This window comes from Gastrolobium bilobum, unplaced genomic scaffold (assembly GCF_033153095.1).
Source record: "Gastrolobium bilobum isolate Gb01-03AN ecotype WA unplaced genomic scaffold, APGP_CSIRO_Gbil_v1 utg5059, whole genome shotgun sequence".
Lineage (NCBI taxonomy): Eukaryota > Viridiplantae > Streptophyta > Magnoliopsida > Fabales > Fabaceae > Gastrolobium > Gastrolobium bilobum.
Window position 1 is genome coordinate 162,408 of NW_026896615.1, and position 20,115 is coordinate 182,522.

At 35.3% G+C, this 20,115-nt stretch overlaps 1 protein-coding gene across 1 annotated transcript; it reads right to left on the minus strand.

The window, feature by feature from the left end:
- Nucleotides 1-2,222: 2,222 nt before the first annotated feature.
- On the minus strand, nt 2,223-6,124 carry LOC133300980 (LRR receptor-like serine/threonine-protein kinase GSO1). The gene is made up of 2 exons (XM_061500569.1): nt 2,701-6,124; nt 2,223-2,600 (listed from the first exon to the last, which is right to left on the minus strand). Exons 1-2 carry the CDS (start codon nt 6,122-6,124, stop codon nt 2,230-2,232), a joined length of 3,795 nt encoding a protein of 1,264 aa, XP_061356553.1. The 3' UTR covers nt 2,223-2,229.
- Nucleotides 6,125-20,115: the final 13,991 nt, after the last annotated feature.

A 20,115-nucleotide genomic window follows, 5' to 3' on the forward strand; every position in this document is an offset into this window, starting at 1 on the left:
GAATTTTATAATATCATTTAATAATGCAATTTCAATCATTTAATGAATTTAATAACATATGAGTTATCATACTTACTAAATAATTTAATATTACATTATTGAACGATATCATAAAATTTTAGTGTATCAAAATTAAGGGAAAGGTTATAGTTACTACCTTTTTTCTTATTATTTGTTACTACCAAATCTTAACTGTTGATTTTCGTCAATCTAACGGTTATAATTTATTAGGTCACATTTATTTATTAATTATTAATTCTAATAAATTATAACCGTTAGATTGACGAAAATCAACGGTTAAGATTTGGTAGTAACAAGTAGTAAGAAAAAAAGGTAGTAATTATAACCTCTTCCCAAAATTAAACCTTTTTAAAAAAGGATGGGATATTATGTCTTTTTTTTTTTCTGCCTACTCTACCTATTTATCTTCAATACTATTGGATTAGAATCTCAAGAGTAGAGATAAAGAGTAAAAGTTAGTTAAGATTCTGATCTAACAGTGTTGTAGATAAATATAGAGTAGACATGAAAAAAGGTAAGTAGAATATCTTATAAAAAAATGCCACTTATTTGTGATATACATGTAATATTCATTTTCTGCTTAAAAAACCTCATATTCTCTGTCAGATAAAAAAAAAAAACTTCATATTCAATCCTTTTGTAATAATGATTTATAAAATGATTGTTAATTATAATTAACATTTACTCCACTACTTTTAAAGCTTAAAAGTTGCCAAAATGTCAGATATTTAATTTTTAAAAAAATTAACATGTAATCCTTTGAGAGAAATCATGGAAAATTAAGTCACAGAACATATATGAACCGCTAAATTTCTCACTCACACACACATATATAATAAATCTTATACTCAATCTTAATCGTTAATTTCATCAATTAAACAGTTATATATATGATTGACAGAAATCAACGGTTGAGATTGAGTGTAAAATTTATTATTCTTATACCAGTGTAAGTTGATCCTGTCTATCTCTCTATCTCTATCTCTATCTCTCTCTATCTCTTTCTGTATATATATATATATATATATATATATGGGGCAGGATATTCTTACACCGGTGTAAGAGTTAGAAGTCTTACACTCATTCTTGACCATTGATCCACTTGTATCCAATGATTCACATTACTAAAAAATTTGAGCCCTTAGATATAAGTGAGATCAGTGGACAAGATTGAGAGTGTAACTTACACTGGTGTAAAATGATCCTGACCCTATATATATATATATATATATATATATATATATATATATATTCTTGCACCAGTGTATGAATAATAAGTCTTACACCACATCTTAACCGTTGATTTTGGTGCATCCAACGGTTAAGTTTTTTTTTGGGTCATAATAATTAATTAATATGACTCAATAAATCTTTACCGTTGGATGCACAGAAATTAACGGTTAAGATATGATGTAAGACTTGTTATTCTTATACCGGTATAAAAATAACCTGTCAATATATATATATATATATATATATATATATATAAGAATCCAATTGTGAATGTGGCAAGAACTTGTTGTCACGAACATTATGAAACGATAACATGCATAAAATTTAATTATAAGAGAATCATTTAGTTTAAATTTTAGGTAAAAAAAACTTTTGGAATAATTTTGAATTTGAATTTGTAGTTGCTTTCTCATTGATATGTGTACGTTAACTTGTGGAATAATTTGAATTTGAATACATTAATTAGAGGCAATTGTTAGGTTATGTCATGTTGTAAAGTATTAGACTAAATTTATAGCATTGCGATTGATATGACTAAAATTTAATTCTGAAATAAATTAGAGGCCAATGTTAGGTTGTCATATTGTAAAATAGTAGACTAAATTTGTAGCATTTCTACTGATATGAGTAAGATTTAATTATGAAATAAATTACATTTCAATTTATATATTAACTAGAGGTAATTTTATATAGTTAATATAATTCGAGACACAAATATTAGGCTACCATGTTGTAATTATCATTGGATATCCAAACGTGTGTAGCATCCAACAATGTGAAAAGGAGGCATAAGATGAAACATTAGGTGATAATAAAATCAAAAGTTTGCCATTTCAAATCACATTTCTATTTTAAAATCTACTTGAGTAATCTTGGAACTAGAACATACTTGATTGAAATAAATGGCATGTGCTGCCATTTTGGCTATTTGTTAGAACTATTAAAAAACAACAAGCTTATCTGTTGGAAATAAATTCACTTGTAATGATCCAAATTCATCTTCTCAAAGTCCACCTTTTTGTTGTTGAATACATGCACAAGAAGATCGCTTACTTGTCTTGATGATGGCCTCTCCTGTGGTGTATTTTTAGTACACTGTATGGCTATCTCAAGTACTTGGAATGCAGCAAACTCTTCACCAGGCAAAAGGGGTTTCAGCTCAGGATCTATCAATTCCTCACATGCAGTGCCTTGCATGTCAATGTGCATCTCCACCCATCTCACCATGTTCATCTCAGCTCTGAAAGCTTCATCTGTTGGCATTTTACCACTAACAAGTTCCATAAGCACAATTCCAATGCTATAAACATCACTTTTCTCAGTTGCCTTCATTGAGTATGCATACTCTGAAAATAAGCAAATGTTAATCAAGTTTGTCAAGTGTTAAAAGTTGGACCAAAAAAAATTGAGATCAAGAACAATTCAAATCAATAGTATGATCACTACCTGGGGCCATGTAACCATAAGACCCAGCAAAACAAGAATTGGACTCAGTAATAGAGTCATGATTCTCAATGAGTGTTTTTGCAAGTCCAAAATCTCCCAAGTGTGCCTCCATTTTGGAATCTAACAATATGTTGCTAGATTTGATGTCCCTGTGAATGATCTTTGGTACACAGTCATGATGGAGGTACTCCACTCCTTGGGCTAATCCCACAGCAATTTTGAACCTTGCATACCAATCAAGGTTACCCTTTGCTTTGTTTCCATGTAGCCAATCCCATACACTCCCATTCTCCATATACTCATATATCAACAGATTCCAACCTGTTCCTTTGTTTCTATTGCTACAACATCCTATGAGTTTCACCAGATGTCTATGCTTAATACTCCCTAAAGTCTTAACTTCTCTTATAAAGCTTTTGTTTAGCAAATAATCATCTTTCCATGAAATCTTCTTGACAGCCACAGTCTCTCCAGTGGGAAATTGAACTCTGTAGACTGTCCCAGAACCTCCAGAACCAATTATGAAGTCATCACTTAAATTGTTTGTAGCATTCATGATATCTTCCAACCTGAAATCTCGCTTTCCAGCAGCATTTAGTGGGAAGAGTGGTCGTTTTTGTGCTCGTGATGAAGAGGAGGAGTAAAGACAATTCACTTCACTGCCTTTCCTGAAAAATTCTTTCTTGTTTTTCAAGAACATGCTCATTGCAAGTACTAGTAGTGCAATTGCAGCTAAAGTTGAAATGGCAGAGACTATAACCACTGCTGTCTTACCTGATAGCTTATTATGGGAAGCATCGACATGATTGCAACGCCCAAGAGAGGCTCCACAAAGATGAAGGTTCCCTTCAAATGCCTCATATGGAAAGCGAGAGAATTGCTTATCCAATGCACCTTGAAAGTTATTGTAAGAGATGTTAAGCTTTTCCAAGCTCCTCATTTCACCAACTAGTAGAGGGATTTCTCCAGTGAGTTGATTGTGAGAAAGATCAAGTGCTTCCAATTTTGACAGCATACCAAGAGAAGGTGGGATATGACCAGAGAGATTATTATAACTGAGGTTTAAAATGCTTTGAAGATTTTGGAGATTTCCAATCTCAGTTGGTATCTCACCATTAAAGCTATTTCTAGATAGCTGAAGCTCATAAAGATTGCTTAACTTACCTATTGCATGAGGAATTGGTCCAGAGAAGTTATTATGTTCAAGTCTAAGGACATTAAGGGATGCAAGATCAACAATATCACCTGGGAGACTTCCACTAAGAGAATTGCTATTGAGGGAAAGAATTAGCAACCTGGGTCTTTTGAAAAGGTTTAGTGGAAGAGACCCATAAAATTGATTGAAGGAGAGCTTAAGCACTCCCAACTGAGGCAAACTTCCAAGCCATTGTGGTATGCTTCCAGATAAAAGGTTATTGTTTAAATCAATGTAGGCAAGTTTATTACACAAAGAAAGCTCATCCGGTATTGGTCCTTTGAGTGAATTTCCCGAGAGGTCTAACAATGACAATTCAATGATTTTCCCCAATGTCCTTGGGATTTCACCAGAAAATTTGTTGTTACCTAATCTTAGCCGCTCAAGGGAGTGTGAATTTCCCAATTGAGAGGGGATTTCACTGTCAAATGCATTATCTGTGACATCAAAAGAAAGAAACGACCGAGAGCTACACAATGCAGAGATGCTACCATTCAGTTTGTTCTTTGAAAGATTAACTCTAGTCAGGTTTGCTACATTTATCAGTTGGTGAGGGAGAATACCTACAAGAGAATTGTTGTAAAGCATGAGAAGCTTCAAGTCTCTGAGAAATCCAAATGTTGCAGGAATGCCACCTGAGAGTTGATTATCTGCCAAATCAAGCACATTCAGTTTATGACAATTTCCAAGGGTGGAAGGAATCTCACCCACAAGCTCATTCTGCCTAAGGTGAAGGAAACTCAAGTCTTTCAGCCTTCCAATAGTGAAGGGAATTCCCCCACTGAAATGGTTTCCAAAGAAATCAATCATTTGCAAGCTTGAACAGTTACCAATCTCCAAAGGTATCTTCCCTGATAACTGATTATCATAAAGATACAGTATTTCCATCTTCCCAAGCATCCCAATCTCTCTAGGCAGAGCACCCTGCAAATTGTTGTGAAACAATGCAAGTGTTTGCATGTTAGTGAGGTTCCCTATGAAGGGAGAGATTGAACCAACCAAGTTATTATTGTGAAGCAAGAGATCAGTTAGCCCCACCAACCCATAAACCTCAAAAGGTATTGATCCATTAAGAGAATTGTTGGACAAATCAAGTTGTTTCAGTGATTGACATTGACTCAACTCAGATGGGATCTCACCATAAAGTCCACTCTCTGATATCATCAAGTGTTCCAAACTTGTTGCGTTGGAACATATGGTTCTTGGAATGGTCCCATAGAGTTTATTCCCAGAGAGAACCATGTATTTTAACTGACCCATGTTGCCTAACACCTCTGGAATTCCTCCACTAAGCATGTTCATGGACAAGTCGAGATTTTTAAGGTTACCCAGTTGAGATAGAGACGTTGGAATATGACCCTCGAGTTTGTTCCCCATGAAATTCAGATAAACAAGCTCATTCATATGACCGAGTTGACTCGGAATCTGCCCTGTTAAGCTGTTGTTGGCAAGGTTGAGAGTCTGGAGTTTCCTGAGTTGACCCAGTTCACTCGGGATCGAGTCATTGAGTCTGTTGTTAGCAGCAGTGAAGACGATAAGGCTTGAGCAGTTCCCCAACTCGGACGGAATCGGACCCATCAACTCATTGTCCTGCAGGATCAGATTCTCCAACTCACTGAGTTTCCCGAGTTGGGGTGGAATCGGACCAGTGAACCTGCATGAGGCTAAACCAAGATAGACAAGGTTAAACAGATTCCCAAGTGACGTGGGAATCACACCCGTGAGTCCATTGTCACCGATTCGCAAAACTCGGAGACTCAGTAACGAGCCGAACTCAGTGGGTATGTGACCAGTGAGTTGGTTAGCGTAGAGAAGCAGAGATTCCAATGAAGTGAGGTTAGAGAGGGTAGTTGGAATGATACCGTTGAGGCGGTTAGAAGAGAGATCAAGGTGGACTAGGTTTTGCAAATGACCGAGTGAAGGTGATACTGACCCAGTGAGTGACGAGTCGGACAGGTTGAGTCCAACCACTCGCTTCCCCGAGTCATTCAAAGGTTCTGAGTTCAACTCGTTCAACCCACATGACACCCCTCTCCAACTACAATACTCTGTGTTATTCTCTGACCAATCACTCAGAACATTTTCTGGGTCTTCCAAGAACGATGATTTCACTTCCAAAAGCACTCTCAAAGTGCTCTCAGTCTCACTGTCCAAGCTTCCATGGCAAAAGACTAGTATGTCACAAGAAAAGCACAAGAGGAGCATAATTGCAAGTGTTGAAGTCCTCATTGTTGCTTCTACAATGTTCAAACACACTAATAATAATAAACTTAACAAAAGTGAGAATTTTAAAACTGCAAATTGTTGCTCTTAATATGGACAAAAATGAAGACTAGTGCAAATTTATTATGGTGGTGTTGGTTGTTCTTGGATTGTGAGAAGGCGTGGTGTTTTATAGAAGAAGAGAAAGGAGTCATGTGATGAGGGATATTATTGCATAGGGAAATCATCCTTTCACGTAATTCTTTGGAAGTGTGTATGTGTAAGCAGATTGATAGGTTCATCATGCATGGCGTGTATAGGAGATGATATTGCTATTCAAAGCATATCAGTGACTATAAATGAGAGTGCAACTGTGTCAGTAACCCATTATAATTCCAGCGGAGTCATTAAATGTAGAAGAGATAAGCTGGACGTTGAGAAGGTCAAAATGGGTTAGGAAAAGGACATGGGAAATATAAGAAAAGGAAATGAACCAATAAATATCATACAGATTATAAAGAGTTTGTAATTTGAGTGCGCAATAAAACAAAAGTTTGTTTGTATGTATATAAATTTAGGGTTTAGTGTGTGTCATTTAAAAAGATACAAGTAGTGTCATTTTAGTGACTTACATAGAGTATAACTGGTCATACTCTGTGTAATTCTGAAAAGTTACTTTTTTTCACTTTACACGTCAGCAATGTGACTGAGGAGAGAAAAAAAAAGCAACTTTTATGATTTACACAAAGTATGACCGGTCATACTTTGTGTAAATCATCTAAAAGGACACAACATATGTCTTTTTAAATGATAGTTCTTTTTCCCATAAATTTAAGTGCTTTTAATAGAGAGATAGATAAGATAAAAAGATATGAGACCCATATTTTTATATTTTTTGTCCTTTTTTTAGTGGAACTCATATCTCTTTGTATTTATCTCTCTTAAAAGAACCTAAATATGTGTTATTTAAAAAGACACACATTTTTTCCAAAAGCAAAAGACATGATTATGAAACAATGGATCAACTGATAGAAGGTTATTCCAACTTAATTATTTGTTTCGAGTTTGAGTCTAGAATAGGTAATTGTGTTAAAAAATTTGATTGGGAGAGTTTTGGCACTCTTATTATCTTACCTAACTTGATCGGATTAATCGATTAATTGATGATCCGCGGAGAAATCTCAAAAAAAAAAAAAAAAATATATATATATATATATATATATATATATATATATATATATATATATAGTCATGAAGATACCGAATTATAGAAGAAGGATGATACTGTGATTGAGTGAACCAACAGATAAAAATAGTTGTGGATTTTGCTTGATTTCTTACTGAACATGAAGGATGCGAAAGCGAGCAGTTCAATTTCCCTATTTAAAACTTGTTGGTTTGAGTTTAGGAACTTTGGAATTATACATTTGTACTTTCTATATGCTTTAGAAAGTCAATGGAGTCCCCACAAGGCAATGTCATATCCCACGCAAGCCACGTAAGAAGCTAAATTCCGTAGTACACTTGGTGTTTTATACAATTCTTCAAGCAACGCGTTTCACCAAAAGATAAAACACATCAAATTTTAAAGAACTCTATAGTTTCTGCATGAAAACAAAAGGAGGATCAATTTAATTTCTATATTCCTGTTAGTATTGTTTTATTGTCAATCTTATTGGTTTGATCTACCAAACCAAGATGTCCTTTTGTAGCGTTTCCTCTTTATGATTGGTTGCATGTTGTTTGCTGTAGTGTAAACCCTTCTGGATACTCCAAATGTTGGGTCTTTTTTCTGTTTTGCCAACGTAATCATGTTCTGTTGACCTAATTAATGATCGAAAATTTTTTAAGCTAATGTTTCCTTAGAATCTTTGGCTTTATTTATGTCTATACAGACAATATTATTAAACTCGGATTAGTATGAATATTGATTCAACCGATAAGTCATTGATCGAATAAATCAAATTAAATTTATGTAAATATATGTAATAAATATATAAATAGAAGTAATATGATAACAATGTGATATAATTTAGTGATTAGCATTTCATTCTCTCTCCTTTAGGTGCTAGGTTTGAATCACGCAAGTGTAATTATGATGGAATATTTTATCATAATTTTTATACATGGTCAATTAATTAATTGGATCCTATCGAATAGTTATCTGTCGATTAAATTGGTTGAACCGGTTGAGTCTGGCCGGAATAACATTGTATCCAAATATACCGAGCAATTTTAATTTGGATAAATAAGTTGATCGTTATTTTCTTCTTATGAGGTATTTGGTAGAGGAGAATTATTATTTTTATCCGGGAATCATGATTCCCGGGAAAATGAGATATCCGAGAATGTGATAAAAAAAGTTGTTTGGTAGGTCAAAAATATTACTGAAAATATTGACTAAGTTTCCTGAGTCTACGTTTGGTTGATGGTAAAATTTTAATGGAAAATATGCGGTGAATTTACGAAACTACCCTCACCATATGTGACTTTTCAAACATGATGAAAAAAAAAAAAACAGCATTGCGTCTTTGTTTTCTTTCTAAAAAGGTGGTGTTTCACGGTGCATTTCTTCTTCTTTTTATTCTTCTTGCCCTTCGATCATAGACCAAAGGGAATGTTGGAGGCTGTGGGAAAGGGGTTTTTATGGGGCTGACTAGGAACAATCTTGACAGAGAGTATTTGACGAAGAAGAGCATCCTTGCTGATGATGGGAGTGCAAAGATGGTTGGTTTATGGTGGGTTGTTTCAGAGGAGATGAAGGGAACTAGATGGTGTTAAAGAGGGTTTATAGGAACCTGGAAAAAAGGAAAATAGATGAAAGGATGGTTGATCTATGTGGGAGCCGGAACAGTAATTGGTATGTGAGAATGGGTTTTGGTGAAAAACTTGTTCCTCAGTGGGTGTAGGGAGAGGAGGAAGCAAAGTTGTCTTTCTTGTTTGTTGTCTTTTAGAAAGTAGCGTTGTCTACCTAGGGTTAATTTTGTCACAATTTTCTTTTCTGATTTTCTGGTCCTAATTTTGGAAAATGACTTTCTACAAAATTAACAAGTTACCCAATGATGATTGTGACGGGAAAAAAGTTAATGATTAAGAAAATCATTTCCCTAACTTTCTAGGGTTTTCTTAAATTCTCAGTTTTTTTATGTAGAATCGATTGGTGAACCGTTTCTACACCAAATTAAAGTGAGAATCGAGGTAAAGGAAGCAATATAAAACGAATTGGACCAAGGTAATTCTTGCTGAAATATTAGAAATGCAAATGTTATGTGACTTGCATATTGTTTTCTATGATAAAAAAATCTAGAGTTGGGTTAGGAATTGGTATTGCTAACTAGATCGTGTAGGAAATTGACATGCATTGTAAAAAGAGATAAATTATGTTTAATTTGGCTACGTGTGTTGTAGATACAAGGTATATTTTAATGATAACAAAGTGACAATAACAAAAAGAAAACAACCTTAATCAAGAGCAAAAAGTATCATGACTATGTGAAGATTAAAGATATATGATAAAGTCATACAAGAAGAATGATGAGTCATCAAAATGGCAAGAACAAAGATAAGCATTGAAGATCAAAGGCAACAAACTATGGACAACATCTAAAGAAGCTCAATATCACAACCATTGTAAAAAATGATCAAAACCAACAAAGGACCAAGTATTTCCAATCTAACAAGTCAAATGCAAAAGTCAAGATAAGCAGCAAGGTCTAAGCACTAAGATAAGAAGTTAAGTCCAAAATTTTATTTAGAATTATATTTCTAGGACTTAGACTTATATGTAAGGGTATATGTTGAATTGCATTGCACGAGCTCAAATTTTTTTTCCAAAGTAAACACGTTTTTCAAATTGCATAATCCATAACCTTTAAATTGTTGAGCTATTATTGTTGGAGAAACATTAAATTCCTAAAGAAATGGTATCTATAAAAACATACCCTTACAAATAGTATAATATCAATACATAGCCTACATTTCCATCCCTTTTTGAATTCTTTTTTGTTAAGATATTGGTTTGTTTTCTCTTTTAATTACATGAAATTAAATTGTTGAGATGTTATTGTGGGAATGAATTTGGGACTTTCATGCTTACACTATGTATACATATTCAGGTTTAATTCTAATGTTACTTGCATCAGATTTTTATTGCTTGCCACTTACACATCTGTTGTTGGTTGATATTTTTCTGAGTTTCAGGTATGGCTACTAGCAAGCAGACACGAGTTAGAAAATCCGTTAAAGAGTTCACATACAATACCCACCTATGAAAATACCTGATACATCTTAATCGTTACAGGAAGATTGTGAAGGCTTCCAAAGACAAAATTGTTGGAGAGAGACAATTGAAAGTAGAAGCAAATAAAATTTCGGAGATTCATGCAGTCATAGAGCGTAGAGGGTGGCAACAACTCTGCTAAACACCTTTCCCAAGTTCCATTGAGGTGTGCAAGGATTTTTATGCCAATGCATTCCTCACCCCTATAAATGACCAAGACAAGCGCATGAGCTATATTAGAGCGAAGGAAGTAGCTTACAATCCAGAAAGTATTAATTGAGGGCTTCAAATAAACATGCCTCGGCCAAATAGTGATTGTGGGTATTACATCGCTTTAGCAAGATTCAGACAGGAGAATTAGGACAATATTCCGGAATAGGCTGAGCTGTTCTTGAGGCCATTTCACTCTCATGCACAAAATGGGATCCATCACCAAAAACTCATAATGAACAACAATAATCAGGGGTTTAACGCGTGAAGGTTCATTTATTAAATCGAAAATCTCAATATATAGAAATAAGAAAAATTAGGGTTCATTCGTTGATGCAAGTCACTATTTTTAACCAAGGCAATCCAATTACATGACAATGTAGGGAGTTCTAGATAAGACTCACATGATATAAGTCATTACTTTGGGTTTCCACTACGAATTTCAAAGATATCCTAAAACCCCCCAAAGTTCTATGAACCTTAAGTATGAAGGCATCACATAATTTGTGATTTAGGATGATGGAAGACCAATAACATGAACAACACAAAAACCACAAAATTAGAAGAGAAAAGGTGGAGAGAGAACGTACCTTGTGTGTGTGTAGAGAGAGAAGTGAGAGAGATAAACAAATAAAGAAGAAGGATGACGAAGAGAGAACGACGAGAAAGATGGTGGTGGGTCGAGAGAGCACCTGTGTGGTCGACGATGAGACTCACAGAACAACTATAATGGGTTCTGAAGAGGATGAATGTTGAAAAATATACTTAGGTATATGTGAAGAAAAATGGAATATAGGAGATAGAGAAAGACATTTGGGAGAAGGAGTCATATTTTCTTATTCTTATTTCATTGATCAATAACTATTTGTAGCCAATTACATAAGAAGATAAACTAACCTAAAACAAACTAATTTAAAGATAAAAATGACAAACCTAACTAAAGATAAAGATAAACTAGTTCAAATAAAATAACAAAATCAAAATGATCTTCAATAGACCTTTTGGGTTGCAACAATGAGGAAGTCATTTATATTGATAATAATAATAAAGGTGTTTGGATGGGCTTATCGTGAACCATTTTTTTTATATATATAACTTTTTGTAGATGAATAATTTTTTTTTTTAAAAAGTATTTTACATTTGGATACTATATATAAAAGGGATTTCCAAAATGTCATACTTTAAGTGTAAATCTTGAGCTTAAAGCGCAAGGGCAGCGAGATGACTTCCCAGTAGCTTGCGCTTTAAGCGATATGGTCACGAGCTTTAGATGAGAGAACCCTGCATTTTGTGATTTAAGCATGCTTTCTGTGCTTTTGGCGCAAACTGAGACAACAACAGTGTTTCAAGTATAACTCGAGCTACGAATGTCCGATTGATACGATCTTGGTCTTGAATTCTTCTTTTTACTTTTCACATCAATTTTAGTTGGTAGATATTTCTTTTGCTCCAAATCAAATCCAATTCACCTACAAAACATAAGAAAAACTCAAATATATGCATACATCATCAATAATCATTCCAAACATGCTATTCTTTATTTTCTCTGTTTTTGGGTTACATTTGGGCCTCAATTATTATATTTTAACCTTTATTTTAGGTGACTTTTAGTCTTAAGCGAAATTGCAATGGTGTGGGTTCTGCATTTCATGGATAGTTGTTTGTGTATCCATTTTCATGAACTAAAATTCCTGAGGTGAATGTTGAATGTTGAATGATTTTGTAACAGAATATAGTTTTGATTATTAGGATAATAATCAAGTCTGGAATATAACTGTAATCACTATTAAGACAAAATTTGTAAGGAAAATTTTACCAAAAAATGATTCCTTGTGCCTCGTTTGGCATATTTTAGCTTTGGGAATGTGAATGTTGTTATTTAAGTTTAAGTTTGAGTTGAAGTTATGTTTCTCACATACACAGTTTGAATTTACAATAATGGTTCCATAACCACAAGAGCGTTTAAACCTTAAATCCCTGAACCAATATGATGACCTATAACATGTGCCATCGATTTCTTGGCCTAGTTTTCCCACTTCAATAGTATTACTTCCTCGTCTCTTTATCTCTTTTACAAGAAATTCATCATCTAAGTCTATTACCTCGTTACAACTGTTCTACCCACTTCTATTAACTCGAGCCAGCAATTTGGCACTCCTTTTTCGCTATTGTTAGTCTCTGAACCAATAGTTTTTTCGGCAACAAGATAAGTACTTTAGGGCTTTTTGTAAGAAATAATATTATTGTTGTTGTCATTTGTTGCCTATGCGTGTGGATAGAGAGAAAATCACTGTGATGAACATTTCTAGCAAATAAATGTATGTTGTCCTTTTTTTGGAAAATTTTGGGAGATAAAATGCTCTTGTGGTGGCACCATTGTTTCAAATTCGTAAAAAATTTGGAATTTTTTTTGACCAAATCCCCTTCAATGAGTGTTATTGCATTGATCTCAAAAGTTATGCGAAATAAAAAAAATCACATGATTCTGACACCCAAGTTAAAAGTTATAGCCTTCCTAAATTTTACAGTAAAATTGTTGTCTTTTGACTGTCACGTGTCATCGCCGAATAAGTACCCTAATGCATCTTATTTTAGCGTGACCAGTCACGCTTATTTTGGGCGTGACTAGTTGTTGTTGATCCATAAATTTGTTCCAAATTACTACGGATTTAAATAATAATATTTTAATTTTTTTGCCCGTGCTAATAACCATTGCAAAGTTTATATGCTAATAAGCAGCTAACATGCCATCATTAGCTTATGAGCTTTCCCTCGAAATTTATGGTTGGCCAAATATTTGTGCAACTATTATATTCACCGAAAATAATCCCTTAAAGCTTCAATATTACTTATTTTATATTCATTTAAGGGAAAAGTTCAAAAAAATCTCTATGATATTACTTTGAATCACTTACACCCCTATGCTTTTTTTGTTCTATTTTTTTATTTTATTTTTTATCTTAACTTTTTCTTCTATTGTTTTTACTAAGTATATATATTTTTCATTAGACTTTTTTTTTTTATATCTATCATTGTTGTGATTTTTAACATATTTTTTCTTATTTTTTCTTCTATTTTTTGGTCATTATTCTATTTTTTTTATTTAGACACATTTGATTTTTTCTTCATAATATTAGGTCTTCTTTTGTTTTTCTTTTTATCACTTTATTTTCTTCTTTTAAGAAAGGTAAAATAGATATATTTAGTCAAATTCTTAACAGTGTTAAGAAGAAGGTGGATGAAAAAAAATCACAGAGAGTTAAGTGATTAAAAAAAAGCATAGGGGTGTAAGTGATTCAAAGCAATATCACACTAGAATTTTTGAACTTTTTCCATCATTTAACCTAAATGCTTGATAGCTACATGATTTGAATTCAAATACAGGAAGTCCTTGTTAATACATAAGTGACTGATGAGTCTCCAAATGATTATATATTAAAGGTTAATATGAGCATGTAATTGATTTAAAAGTAATTAAAAGTTAAGAGAATTATAATTAAATTGTTATTTTATTTTCAATAATATTTTCATAAGATTTCTTATATTTTGCAGTAAATTTCAGCTCAATATAGAGATAAATTGGAGAAATCAAGTAGAATTGCTTTGGATTTCTGAATCATTCAAGATCTTTTCAAATCTTCGTTTGAATATTTTTAAGAAAAGTTTTCCATTAAATAAAAAGAGGAAGATTTGAAGGATTGAATCAAAGATATGATTAGAGATTCTAGTGAAGATTCCATTGAAGATATTATGGAAAATTAAAAGATATGATTTTATCCCTATAAAAAGGCATCTCTTGGAGACACAGAGGCACAATTCGACAGAGGCAACAATATTCAGAGGAGGAGACTCACGCTGGAGATCACGATTCCGAAGAACTTGAAGATTGAAGACCATTGATCTTTCTTCTTCATCTTTTACTTTTTTTTCTTTGTTATGAATTCTTTTTACTATTTTGATTTGTTAAAGTCGGATATGTCTGGCTAGTTTTCTTTTTGTAGTTAATGTGAATACTTTATATTTTCTATATTGTTTTTATAAATTAATTAGTTTAATTAATTTTATTCTGCATGTGTTAATTCTTCCATACTCTTGATAAAATTGATCGATCTATTATAGGGTTTTGAGGGTTAGAGCTCACAATAAACATATTGGAGTTTTAATCTGGAAAAGAGTAGAATAACAATCCGTGCATGACCTAGACATAGGCTTACATAGATTGCAGACTTTTAATTCATTTGCTTAATGCTTAATTCAAGAGAAATTACTAGGACACTAGGATTCTAATTGGGTTAAAGGATTGAAAACACTAAGACATTAAGGTTCAACTATTTAATAGAGAAATAATGAGTTGTCTGAGCTAATAAATTAGTTAATTATAAAATACAATTTAGGAATATAAGGGAGGATCAGAGGTGAAGTGTATCCTGGCTACAACTCTTTTATAATTTTTCATAACTCATATTTTCTTGATATTCTTGAATGCTTTTGAATATTATTGTTTTTAAATTCTATTTTTAAATTACAACAAACAATCACCTTCACAATCAAAATGATTTCTTTTCCAATTAAAAAGGGAATAGTATTGAATGCTAAGAGTCTGTTTGGGTGCAAGAAGTTAGGGATGGGTTAGGCGCGTTGTTGCACGCGCACGAAAATTTTTCGTTTTGTTAGGGTTTTTTTCCTACTGATTTTTCATTTTGCTGGTGCTATGGGGGATCCGATGGAGAGTAATTCTGAGTTGTTGTCAATGATCATAAAGAGTACAAAGCGTACCAAAAGTGGTGATGAAGTTTCGATGGAGGCTCGAATGAGAGATGTGATTAGAGAGTTTCAAGCTGGTGATGCTCCTCAAGAGAAACAGAGAATGTTTGTTGATGTCATAGGGGTGGAGAATGGTGTCTCGGGTGAGACTATTCCATGGCTGATCGAAGAAGAGGAACCCGATTTGGAGCCTCTTGACCCGAGTCCGGGTGAGATTTCAGAATAGGGTTTTCAAACTATCTTCAGGGAGGATGGAGCTATGGAGATCAGGAGCAATAGGGAGGCTCGTATCAGAATGAGGCAACGTTGGAAAAATGCCTTGATCATAAAGCTCCTGGGAAAAAAGACTGGTGTAGGATTTATGAAGAAGAAGTTGGAGTCGCTTTGGGCGAGAGCTGGGAGCATCACGGTGGCTGATTTAGGTAATGAATTTTTTTCCATGCGATTTATCTGTCTGGAGGATTTAAATTTGGCTATTACTGGAGGGCCGTGGATCATACTAGGTCACTACCTTGCTACACGTAAATGGGAGCCTTGTTTTGATCCGGAAAGGGCAAATATACATAAGGTAGCTTCCTAGGTTCGCCTCCCAGGAGTTCCTCAAGAGTATTGTGAGTTCCCTTTCCTAAGTCAATTAGGGACTGTGATAGGTAAAGTGTTGGAAGTGGATAGGACAACCTCCACTGGGGACATGGCTAGGTTTGCAAGGGTGTGTATTGAAATTGATTTGTCCAAGCCTCTTCGTGGGGAATATATCTTGGATGGTTGTATAAAGAGAGTAGAGTATGAGGGCTTGTTCCTTATCTGTCTGAAATGTGGGCGTTATGGACATAATTCAGAATCCTGTCCCGACTATGCTAAGCCAGTTCCAATGGCAAGTTCAGCTAAGGTTCCTAATCAGCCAGTAGCTCAGCCTGTACTTTATGGGGTTGGACCCTGGACAATGGTCCAACGCAAGAAGAAAGGAGTTCAAGGATTCTAGAAAAAAGAAACTAGTTCAAATAGAACATTTGGAGAAGATATCTCCAATAGGAAGAAAGGTGCTGGTAGTGTTGTTAGCCAGAAGGATGGTCTTGTTACAGTCCCTGTTGAGAATCCGAATGTCTTTTTGGTCAATAAGGAAAATGTTTCATTGGATAGCAATTCCCATCCTCATGTGGTAGGGATGCAGTTTTCGGCTTCTGCCTATGTCCCTGTGAAGAAGGCTGTGGGATCTAAACCACTGGCTGCAAACTCTAGGAAGTATGTTCCTTAGGCCCATAGTGCAAAGGGTAAGGGAATTTCCCAGCCTCCTGGACCTACGCATGCTGCCAGTAGCAGTTTGGGTCAGACAAGGGTAAGTCAGGTAACTTCCTTGGAGGTGGTTGAGCTGCAAAAGGGTAAGTTATGGGATGACCTCTTGTCAGCAATGGAAGACAATTCTTCAGCAGCCTTCTTAGACCATTCTGATGTCTCTCGGCCAGCTGACAATATGTTGCTGGACAATTCTTTTAAGGTTCCTCTTGACCTGGAAATGGGAGATGTAGTAGCTAAGGGAGAACATGTTAGGTATGGAAGTTGATCACTCTATTCGTGATTCCGTGTCTAAAATTTCACAAGTTTCTAGTGATTTAGGCAATGGAGAGGAAAAGGTTTTTATCCAGGTTTCTGGAAAGGTATCTTCTGAAATAAGTAGCAAGGACTTAGTGATCTTGCAACAACCCCATTCAGTCTTATGAATGTTATGACTTGGAATTGTAGAGGTACTATTAAAAGTCAATTTAGGAGCACTTTTAGTAGATTCCGAAGGAAGTATGGGATTGGCTTGGCAGCAATCTTGGAACCAAGAGTGAGTGGGAAGAAGGCTATTAGTATTATAAGGAAGTTGGGTTATTCTAATTACATCATTGCTGATGCTCAGGGATATGCAGGTGGTATTTGGGTTTTGTGGGACCCTACTCAAGTGAATATTACTCTTATTCAGAAACAGGACTAATTTGTCCATTGCTGGGTTGAGTTTCGAGATAACAGAGGTTTTTTCTGGACAACAGTGTATGCTAGTCCTCAGGAGGATAAAATGAGATTTCTTTGGGAAGATCTGAAACATTTGGGGAGGAGTATGAATGATCTATGGTTGATGTCAGGTGATTTCAATGAAATTTCTTCTGTGTCTGAAAAAAGAGGAGGTGGGCCTGTGGATATCAGTAGGTGTAATAGGTTCAATAATACTCTCAATGCTTGTGGTGTCTTGGATTTAGGGGGTGGTGGCAATAGGTTCACTTGGAAAGGGCCTAAGTTTCATCATCTGAATAGAGTGTTTAAAAGACTAGATAGAGCTGTGGCCAATGAGTTGTGGAGGTCTATTTTTGAGGAAGCTGATGTGTTGATTCTTCCTAGATTGTTCTCAGACCATTGTCCTGTTGTTGTGAGAATGGAGAAGGATGCTAATTCTCGGAGGGAGAGACCTTTTAGGTTCTTAGCTGCTTGGCAGGAGGATCCTAGATTTAATCCCTTCCTCAAAGCTAACTGGGATTTTGATTCCAAGTTGATGGATATTTTGCAGGCATTAAACACTGGAATAAAAATGTCTTTGGTTTCATTGAGTTCAGGAAGAATATGGTGATTGCTAGACTGGAGGGTGTTCAAAGGCTTCTCAATTTTTCTGGGAATCATCATCTTGAAGATCTAGAAGTCTCTTTGAGGAGGGAGTTAAAAGACATTCTGGACCAAGAAGAACAATTGTGGTATCGGAAGTCTAGAGCTGATTGGATTAAAGATGGTGATAGGAATACTCGTTTTTATCACACAAGTACCCTGATTCGTAGAAAAAGAAACAAGATCCTCAAGCTCCAGAATTGTAGTGGTGGCTGGGTTTCTGGTGAAGGGGAGCTAATTGAGCTTGTTAGGGGTTACTTTATGTCTTTGTATAAAGAGGATCCAGGTGCACATTTTTGGTGTCAAACTTCATTCTCCTGGCCTGTTATTAAGGATGAGGTTAGGGATTCCCTGTCTCTGGATATAACATTAGAAGAAGCTAAGAAGGCCTTTTTTTAAATGCCTTCCTCGAGAGCCCCTGGCCCTGATGGCTTTCCTGCCCTTTTTTATCACAAAAATTGGGAGTTGTTTAGGAATCGGATTTTTGGTAGCATGAAGCATTACCTTAGTCATCCTGACCAGATTAAGGAAATTAATCAAACCTTGATTGCTCTTATTCCTAAGGTTGATAGACCTTTCCCCCAATCAGGTCAGTTTCGTGCCTGGGAGGCATATCCAGGATAACATTATAATTGTTCAAGAGTTGATTCATACAATGCATAGGATGAGAGGTAAGAAATGTTTTTTCTCCATCAAGATTGACCTAGAGAAAGCTTATGACAAGCTTAGTTGGAGTTTCATTAAATCTGTCTTGGAAGAGTTGAGTCTCCCTTCTGATTTAGCTGCTGCCATAATGGGGTGTGTTACTAGCCCTTGCCTAGAAGTCTTATGGAATGGCTCGAGAACTCCAGGTTTTTATTCTGAGAGGGGGAAAAGGCAAGGGAATCCAATTTCCCCTTACCTTTTTGTCCTTTGTATGGAGAAATTGACTCATTTGATTTTGGATGAGGTGGAGAAGAAGAATTGGCTTCCAATCAAAGTTGGTAGGTCAGGCCCTCTAGTTTCTCACTTGATGTTTGCTGATGACATTATTCTTTTTGCAGAAGCTTCTTTAAGTCAACTGAACTATATTACAAGCTGCCTAGATAGTTTTTCCAGGATGTCTGGTCAAAGTATTAGCATGGACAAGTCCTGCATTTTTTTTTCAAGAATGTAAATCAGTTGACAGTGTACTCAATCTCGAATGTCAGTGGTTTCAGGAAGGTTAGGAATGTTGGCCGATACTTAGGAGCTCTTACGAAGCACAGGAGAGCAAGGAGAAATCACTATGCTGATGTGATTGCAAGAGTCCAGAATAGGCTTCAAGGGTGGAAGGCTAGATGTTTATCAATGGCTGGTAGAATTACACTAGCAAAAAGTGTCCTATCTGCCATTCTAGTCTACCACATGCAGAATAGCATTCTGCCCATCCATGTGTGTAAGGAAATTGGGAAAATTCAACGTGGTTTTATTTGGGGAGACACAGATGAGAAGAAAAAAGCTCATTATGTGGCCTGGGATCAGGTGTGTAGCCCAAAGGAGTGTGGTGGACTTGGAGTTATTAATCTGAGACTTCAAAATGAAGCTTTTATGCAAAAGATCTCTTGGCTGCTCATTTCATATCAGAATAGCCTCTGGGCTAAGGTGCTTCTCGGCAAATATGGTAGACTGCAGGACCCTAGAAGAAATCTTATTGCCAAAAATAGTGACTCCATCTTGTGGAAAAACATTTGTGCAGCAAGAGGAAAATTAGCTAAAAGTTTATTCTGGGTGGTTGGTAATGGTAAGTCTACAAGTTTCTGGTTTGACATATGGGGATAATGGAAGGTTAATCTTTATGAGCTTGCAAGGGTTAAACCCCCTTTATCAGACCTGGATTTGAAGGTTAGTGACCTGGTTGATCCTGTAATAGGTGACTGGTGCTGGGAATTTCTGGTGCAGTATCTTGATGCAGAAACTCTTAGCAAATTCAAGATCATTTCTCCTCATGGCGCTAACAACTTAGAAGATAGTATCAGTTGGAGGAGGAGTACTCCTAATAAATCCCTGGTTAGGAATGCTTATTGTCAACTCTCTGATGATCCCTCTGTGGGTAAGGATAAAATATGGTCTGTTTTGTGGAAATGGAGAGGACCATACATAATTGCAGTTT